This window comes from Strongylocentrotus purpuratus, unplaced genomic scaffold (genome assembly GCF_000002235.5).
Source record: "Strongylocentrotus purpuratus isolate Spur 01 unplaced genomic scaffold, Spur_5.0 spur5_scaffold_14, whole genome shotgun sequence".
NCBI classification, from domain to species: domain Eukaryota; kingdom Metazoa; phylum Echinodermata; class Echinoidea; order Camarodonta; family Strongylocentrotidae; genus Strongylocentrotus; species Strongylocentrotus purpuratus.
Genome location: NW_022145599.1, coordinates 32883525 through 32892789, shown reverse-complemented (window position 1 = coordinate 32892789; position 9265 = coordinate 32883525). Strand labels below are relative to the sequence as shown.

The 9265-nt window shown below is 38.2% G+C and overlaps 1 protein-coding gene across 1 annotated transcript; it reads left to right on the top strand.

Annotated features, from left to right (window-relative positions):
* The first annotated feature begins 2651 nt into the window (after positions 1 to 2651).
* Positions 2652 to 7682, top strand: LOC115923850 (fibropellin-3-like). Its single transcript, XM_030985232.1, has 6 exons — positions 2652 to 2694; positions 3446 to 3559; positions 4466 to 4579; positions 5731 to 5844; positions 6305 to 6418; positions 7331 to 7682. Exons 1-6 carry the CDS (start codon positions 2652 to 2654, stop codon positions 7453 to 7455), a joined length of 624 nt encoding a protein of 207 aa, XP_030841092.1. The 3' UTR covers positions 7456 to 7682.
* Positions 7683 to 9265: the final 1583 nt, after the last annotated feature.

Sequence of the window (9265 nt, the reverse complement as noted above, 5' to 3'; positions counted from 1 at the left end):
AATGATGACAATATTAATCATAACAACAATAATAATGATAAAATTATCAAAATTTGTTTGTCCATGGCAGCCTTATCAGCATAAAAGCTGTTCTAGCTGGGGCCGTACAAGACTATTATTACCATCAATTGTCAGGTACCCACTTACACCTGAGTGGAGAGTGGCGAATGTGAATTAATGCCTCGCCGAACGATGTTAGTATCGGGCTTGGATTCGAACCCTCAACCCTTAGATTAAGATTCAAGTGAATCAACCAATATACTTAGACTTCTGCAGAATATTTCTTTTAATCCTGTGGTGTACGTCAACATCACTCCATCCAAACCCTTTTAATAGATCATTATGGGATTCAGCGTAAGATTATTGCGCAAAAATATCAGTATAGGGGACAGCTGGTTATACCAGCATTCCTTGTATTAGATGACCTGTATTGGCTCGCTACTGTTCATATAACATTTAATCTGATTTGATGTTTATTATACATCAACATATTAACAATGTTATACATTTAGACGTATGAAATCACATGGTGTATACAGAAATAAGTCGTCTTAAGAATAAGCTAAATTTTCTACTTATCTATTGTAAGTTATTGAAAACAAATAGCCTCCAACAAAGCTTTGAGTAATATGAAACCAAAAAATACATTTTCCTAGGTAAGTGATGAATATAATACATTCACATCAATTACAGAAAAAATAGATCCTACCAAAACAAACAAACAAAGAAAACGAACAAACCCAAAGAATTAAGCAAAAAACAAAGCAACATGTAATTTTCTGACGGTTTTCTGGAACGAACACTTTACACGCCGCGTAAATTTGTTATTTTGTTATTTTGCCAACATAGTTTGAGGAAAGATCACGATAAACCTTCTTTTTAAAAATTGGTTGGCTGTACGAATGATTGTTCTGATATTTTTAATTTATTTGATCTCATTTGCCTTAATATTTATCCATTCTTGTGAAAAATTATATTTGTGGAGGAGGTTTGGTTCTTTTTAAGTCTAAGACATTTATTTAAAAATGTATATCATATCGAATGTTAAATTATGATGTATTGTATACGTATCTATTTGTAAAAATGCATATTATTTCAACTTGAAATGAATAAAATACTTGAATTTAAATGATTCATGGACAATACAGGTTCCGATATTATATGTAGAGCTTAATTTATATGGATTTAAACAAAAATTGTGGAATAGTGAAGATTTATAATGTGTTTTCAGTCATTTGGGAGGGATTTATGGAAGACCGTATCCGACCAAAAAATAAGTTACCTTACCTAATGTGACTTTCCTACTCTCTTCACCTAGATATTGATGACTGTGCTAATGGCCCGTGTTTGAATGGCGGGTCATGTATGGATGGGATCAATGATTACAGTTGTACTTGCGAGCCTGGATTCATCGGAAAAAACTGTCAAATAAGTAAGTATGTTTGGTGTATGCATGTGTGTTTTCTTTGATATACTGCGTGTAAAGATACTAGGAATATGATAATTTCTAGTTACTTACTGCTGGACAATATATATGTATATATCTATGTGTTATATATGTGTGTGTGTGTGTGTGTGTGTGTGGGTCTGTCAACATTCAGTTTAATCTATGGGGATCAGTCGAATGACTCACAGGATTGTCGAAAGTTTAAGCTGTGACATTATATAATTGTCTAAATGGCTTTACATACCTGGATCTTGGCTTGTCGTTTCTGTCTCTCAAGCCAATAAGTGAACTCTGATGTAAATAATAAGCGCGTGCTTGTCTTATAACAACCCCACTCTCCTCTTATATTTTCACTATCAAATAGACTTCAACGAGTGTGGAAGCACACCCTGTCAGAACAACGGAATATGCATGGATGGAATCAACAGCTACAGGTGTGACTGTATGGATGGATGGACCGGTCCTTTATGTGCATACAGTGAGTATACCAAAACTCTAGGAATCATCTCACCGATATGTTCTTGTGATATGAAGCTCTCATATGAAGTTTAAATATAAAGCTGAGTACTGGCCATGTAATCACATTTTGATAGAAACTGTTCTGGAAGCTATGGGAAATGTTGCTTATGTAGTACATAAAAATTGGTATGTAATGTGGAGTTTCGAAATGATAAAAAGGATAAGAAACTGACTCCGTCTTATTGTTGATGGCATGCACCGCACGAACAAAAAAGATATATGGGACTACGCACAGGTGTTTAGACCAACATTTTCAGCTATCTTTTGTCTATCTCGATTCATAAGGAATTTAATTGGCATCCTTTTCATAATGCTTTTTTTATTACCATGACTATGAAATGCTTCAAAAGCTGAACTATAAAGGAAGAAATAACTTTTAAGTTACATCACCAAACAGATGAACCTCTTCAACGATTGAATGAGAAATATATTATCATATCCGATTGATACACGTCTGTATACAAAAATCACTCAAATACGGTGGTGTAGAAAAGGGCTATATCTGAACGGACATCTGCTTTTCAGTTTGCATTCCCCCTCTTCCATTACTCTCGGGTTTTATTTTTCGTTATCGCGAATAGATTTGAAGAGACAAAAGCATATAGATAATAATGAAAATGTACGTTTTATATGTCTACTATACTTGACATGTAAGCAACCAAAAGATGGATTCGTGAACCATACCATGATCAGGAGATGTATGAGTCGTGTTCACGACTTAAGGGAAGGTACGATTACATCACTGGTTTTGCACTCCTATCCAACCTTCCTGAACGAATGTCCTTCTTGGTTATGGCTATCACTGGGATGCCCCGATTGTATTTCTACCTTCTTTTGATTTTGTTCTCTCTCTCTTTGCCACGAAATTAAATGGTTGGATAAATAAATCTACATTTCGCTTTCTCTACAGACATTGACGAATGTGCTAGTACTCCTTGTTCTAATGGTGGAACGTGTTTTGACAGAATTAACGAATTCAGCTGCCAGTGTGCTCCTGGGCGGACCAATCTTACGTGTGAAACTAGTAGGTCATTTTATAGTTACAAGAAGCACCAGGGAACAGTCAAGCTAGACAGGGCGTAAAAACTAACTTGGGATCACTATATTTATTTATTTAGTTCTCTATTTATTATTCATTCATTTATTCATCTTTTTATTGGGGTTGTTTTCTTGTCATGGAACTTTGCAGACATGCCCAGCGACCCAAAACACGACTACTAGGGAACGAGTTTTCAGCAACTTATTTCCACCACTGCATATTATTCTGTCGCTCTCCAACATTAAGCCGCCTTTCCGAACAGTAATACAATTATCTAAGAGCAGTCTCTCAAATGTAAATCTTCCATCTTCATCGCAATGAAGAAAGATATAAGTGTAATCATTTGCGCAAACTGTCGTCTTTAGAAGAATTAAATCTTGGTTTTGGAAAGATGAAACAATTTACATTTAACAATTACATAATAATATTTGTCTTTTCAGATATCGATGAGTGCGCGAGTGGCCCATGTCAAAATGGCGGTACGTGCGACGATGAGGTAAACGGCTACACATGCATGTGTCCCGTAGGTACAAATGGTACAAACTGCGAGGCACGTAAGTACAATATTCCTCTGTGTTCAACAATACATGGTATCCACAGCAAGTGACATTTATGCAAACATTTAGATAATTGTGTCTTAGCATTCCACAATCCTTACAGCAAGCCACTACCCCAGTCTTTCCCAGGTGAATCACGAACGGCATATTCAAAAGTATTTTTTTCAGTCTCATCTGCGTTTTGGTATTAGGTAACTGTATACCTCTGATCTGCAAATCCCCAGATTGGATTGGATGTTTATCTTTTTGATTTTACAATGAACTGCGATCATTGGGTAATAAGCATAAAGGTATAAGCAACTAATTGTTTCTGTACATTGGTAATTAGTTCTTCGTCAGTTTATAATACAATTCGTTTGTAAGTATGATTACAAGTTTTATTCTTCCTTGTGAAGTTACATCCGCTTCAATAATCATATAATATATTATAACTTATAATTATTAGGTACTTCAACAACATTTGAGCTTCCTATCAACCATTTATCAACTTGATAAAATATCGAACTTTACGGAATGAAATAAAAGGTATTGGGGGGGGGGGGGGGTCGGTTATTTTAATGTCCATATTTTATGATTTTGATGAATGGTTGATCGGAAAATCAACTGTTGTGAAAGTACCTTATTCAAGTTTAGACACCATATGATTTAATTTGTAAATTTCTTATTAAATTGTAAACAATATTATTATTTAACCAAAATAACATTTCTCAGATAACGTTTGGAACGGACAGCCTGTCGAGGTACAACGAGATGACAGTTTATGACCGTTTGTACATGCGTCAACACCACTGTCTGTGGCAACAATGGACTAGGGGTTATTCCTTGGTTCTTTGTTGTGATAATCAAAACAAAATATGTATATTATATTGATTTTATTATTATTAAAATCAAATCCCATTTTAGTTGGGGACGCCTGTATGAGTGACCCTTGCGAAAACGGATCTACCTGCGTCAATTTCGGAGCTGACTTCATCTGTCTATGCGCACCGGGCTTTGAAGGGGATCTTTGTGACTTGGGTAAGATATAAAACAAGTTAAATAGGTAGAATCAGGGTGTCACCGAAGGGGGGGGGGGTGGGGCTAGGGATTAGACGCAAGTCTCTGTAAAACATTGTCGGAAGTTGTAGCTTTGAAAAGTATAAAAAATATGTTCATATGACCGTACTAATCAGATGCCTAAACCCCTGAGCTTCCGGGGCTCTGCCCCCTGGACCCCACTGGATGCTAATCTGACGATGATGTTGCCTAAAACCCCTGAGCTTCTGGGGGCTCCGCCCGCTGGACCTCACGCCAATCAGTGTCCTGCCAGTGTCACAAATAAGGTATAAAAATATGTTCATCTGACCGTAATCAAATGCCTGAAACCCCTGAGATTCAGGGGTTTCCGCACCTTCGACCCCACCAGGGGCCCCGAGACGCTAAAGCATTCAATGAATGTATGTCTTGGAATTTATTAGTATTTAGACTTGTATTAGAGATCAACTCTGGACTAAGATTGGGTTTTTCTCTCACCTGGGTGGAGAGTGGAAATGTCGATTTATGTCTTGTAGAAGGACATTAGAGTCGCGGCGGGACTTGAACTGCGAACCATGTGTGCCAAAGTCCAGTGACGTATCCGCCAGACCTCGACACCATGTATTCAGAAGCAGAAGGGCACTTTGTATAAAAAAAGGAAACACTCGTATCCAGGCGCGGATCCAAGATTTCTTAGGGGGGGCCAAATTTGAAATTATGCGAGCAAAATATGTGTTTGTTTGTTGTTGTTGTCACCCCATCACCCCATTCTAACATGCAGGCCTCGCTGAACGATTCTCTAATTAGTTGGGCGTGGGGTGAGGGTGGAGGTGGTATTTACGATCAGGTAGAGCGTAGCGTAAATTGGCGTGGGGTCTAGGGGATCAAGGGGTGGAGCCCCCAGAAGTTCAGGGGGTATAGGCATTTACTAAGGGTCAGGTGAGCATAATGTTGATACCTTATTTGTGACACTCGCAGACCTTCAATTCATATCTAACCCTCCTGAACAAATGTCCTTCTTGGTTATGGCTATCACTAGGATTCAACGATAGTATATTCTACCTTCTTTGTCTCTATACTTTGTTTTCCTCTCTTTGCCATGAAATTAAATTAAATGGTTGGATAAATAAATCTACATTTTGCTTTCTCTACAGATATTGACGAATGTGCTAGTGACCCTTGTTCTAATGGTGGGACGTGTACTCATGGATTCAACGAATTCAGCTGCCAGTGTGCTCCTGGATGGACTGACATTATGTGTCTATCTAGTAGGTCATATCAATTGTTACAAGAAGAAACAGGGAACAGTCAAGCTACACAGGGCTTATAGACCAACTTGGGATAACTATATTTATTTATTTATTTCTCTATTTATTTATTCATTCATTTATTTATCTGTTTATTGGGGTTGCTTGCTTGTCATGGAACTTTGCAGACATGCCCAGCGCCCTCGAAACACGATTACTAGGAAACGAGTTTTCAGCAACTTATTTCCACCACTGCATATTATGCTGTCGCTTTCCAACATTAAGCCGCCTTTCCGAACAGTAATACAATTATCTAAGAGCAGTCTCTCAAACATAAATCTTTCAGATTCATCGGAATGAAGAAAGCTATAAGTGTAATCATTTGCGCATACTGCCGTCTTTAGAAGAATTAAATCTTATTTTTTTGTAAAGATGAAACCTTTTTCATTTAATAATTACATAATAATATTTGTCTTTTCAGATATCGATGAGTGCGCGAGTGGCCCATGCCAAAATGGCGGTACGTGCGACGATGAGGTAAATGGCTACACATGCATGTGTTCCGTAGGTGCAAAGGGTACAAACTGCGAGACACGTAAGTACAACATTCATCTGTGTTCAACAATGCATGGTTTCCACAGCAAGTGACATTTATGCAAACATTTACATAATTGTGTCTTAGCATTCCACAATCCTTACAACAAGCCACTATTCCAGTCTTTCCCAGGTGAATTACGAACGGCATATTCAAAAGTATTTTTGTCAGTCTCATCTGCGTTTTGATATTAGGTAACTGTATACTACTGATCTGCTAATCCCCACATTGGATTGGATGTTTATCTTTTTAATTTTACAATGAACTGCGATCATTGGGTAATAAGCATAGAGGTATAAGCAACCAATTGTTTCTGTACATTGATAATAAGTTCTTCGTCAGCTTATAATACGATTCGTTTGTAAGTATGATTACAAGTGTTATTCTTACTTCTGAAGTTATACCGCTTCAATAATCATATAATATATTATAACTTATAATTATTAGGTACTTCAACAACATTTGAGCTTCCTATCAACCATTTATCAACTTGATAAAATATCGAACTTTACGGAATGTCATAAAAGGTTTTTTTTTTTTTTTTTTTGGGGGGGGAGGTTATTTTAATGTCCATATTTTATGATTTTGATGAATGGTTGATCGGAAAATCAACTGTTGTGATAGTACCTCATTTAAGTCTATACACCATATGATTTAATTTGTAAATTTCTTATTAAATTATAAACAATATTATTATTTAACCAAAATAAAATTTCTCAGATAACGTTTGGAACGGACAGCCTGTCGAGGTGCAACGAGATGACAGTTTATGACCGTTTGTATATGCGTCAACACCACTGTCTGTGGCAACAATGGACTAGGGGTTATTCCTTGGTTCTTTGTTGTGATAATCAAAACAAAATATGTATATTATTTTGATTTTAATATTATTAAAATCCAATCCCATTTTAGTTGTGGACGCCTGTATGAGTGACCCTTGCGCAAACGGATCTACCTGCGTCAATTCCAGAGCTGACTACATCTGTGAATGCGCACCGGGCTTTGAAGGGGATCTTTGTGACTTGGGTAAGATATAAAACATGTTAAATAGGTAAAATCAGGGTGTCACCGAAGGGGGGCGGGGGTAGGGATGAGACGCAAGTCTCTGCAAAACATTGTCGGAAGTTGTAGCTTTGAAATTTTGTTTCTGCTTTTGAATTTGGAGTTTGGAGTATTCTTCTTCTTCCTCATTTTCCTCCATATCTTCCTGCTCCGCCACCCCTTCCTCTTCTTCTGTTGCACCATTTTCTCCTCCTTCTTCTTATTTCCCTTCTTTCTCTGTCTATCTGTCTGTCTCTTCCTTCTCTATCTTCCCCTCTTTCTCTCTCTCTCTCTCTCTCTCTCTCTCTCTCTCTCACAGTGTCGATTGTTTGGATGAAGTAGGGCAAGCTTCCTCCCGTTCAGATGCATGTGGAAATTACAACAACTGGTTTCATCTTTCTTCTTGGAAACTACCAAACATTCTGTCCTCTTCAGGTTGAATGACAGCTAGCCCAGGTTTTCACTTTCGATGGCTACTTTATTCAGTAGTGCGTGCAACTTATACCTGCTGCCTGCAGCTAGGGCAGTATCATTGACATGATAATCTTAGGTTGGTTACGTTCTGGCCGTCAACTATAATACCCTTCATGTCAGATATTCCACGCGTTGTCACCTCGCTATACAGCGAAATAAAAATGCGTGAAATATCTTACATGAAATTGAATAACTGGGCCTAGCTGTCATTCAACCTGAAAAAGACAGTAACCATTACGCAGCCTTGCCGGACTCCTCTCTTGATCTCTGTACATTCGCTGGTCACCCCCTTTCAACCCTGATTGCAGCTTTCTGATTCCAGTACAGGTTACTTATCAGCCGCAGATCCTACCAGTCAATGTCTGACCTACAGAAAATAGCTATTAGGTCTTCATGTCTACTCAATCGAAGGCCTTTGTCTATTCTATTTAAGCACTAATATACATCTTTCCGCACCTCCAATGCTCTTTCAGTTAACACATGCAGGGCAAACATAGCATTCCTAGTTCCCATACTGTCTATAAATTCATACTGCACTTCTGATATCTCTTGTCGAATCTTTGATCTTACTTTCATTAGGAGAACTCTCAGAATGAGCTTAGTGGCATGGCTCATCAAACAGATTATACCTTGGAGACAGCTTCAGAAAACCTTGGCCATTAAGACTCATCCCCCCTCCCCCACCCCCCGCAACCTATAACATGCTGAACCTAATTTTCCTGCCAATTAGTACTTTTCCTTCAGTTATTTGTCCTCTCTTACAAGGTTCAGTTCCAATCTCTGGCTTGCCTCCATCTTCTTCAACGTTCTAAGCCTGACCCGCATGTGACATATGGTGAGCACATAGTCGCTGTAGCAGTCAGCTCCTGGAAACCAACTAGCTCGATGTATAGAGTTCCGACATTTCCTGTTTCCGGTGATGTAGTCACTCCGGTTTCTGGACCTGTCGCCTAGACTTTACCAAGTCCACAGTCTCCACATGTATTTGTAATAACTTGATGTTGACATGTACACCACTCTATCCATCTCTCTCCTCTTTCATTTCTAGTTCCAGGTCCATACTATGCCGTCAGCTCTACCGTGATCAACTTAAGCATGAACATCAACCATGAGGATAGTTTGCATTAGACGACTGTTGCGTACAGTGGCTGGATGACGGTCTGGTGTCACCTGTCCCACATGACAGTCACTATCGAGCATGCACAGAATAATCCTTCTGATGAGAAGAAAAATTATTTTCCCCATTATGTTTTCTTTTTAGATGTCTAGCCATGATTATTCTTTGCAAAGATACTGCAGTGATTTGACATTGCCTTCTACAGGTTCCCCTTA

Bases quoted from the DNA above. Each gene is read 5' to 3' on its own strand.
- LOC115923850 (XM_030985232.1), top strand. From the start codon at position 2,652: ATGATCAGGAGATGTATGAGTCGTGTTCACGACTTAAGGGAAG. The intron at 2,695-3,445 runs GTACGATTACAT...TTGTCTTTTCAG, and splicing joins TGTTCACGACTTAAGGGAAG to ATATCGATGAGTGCGCGAGT. The intron at 6,419-7,330 runs GTAAGTACAACA...ATCCCATTTTAG, and splicing joins GGGTACAAACTGCGAGACAC to TTGTGGACGCCTGTATGAGT.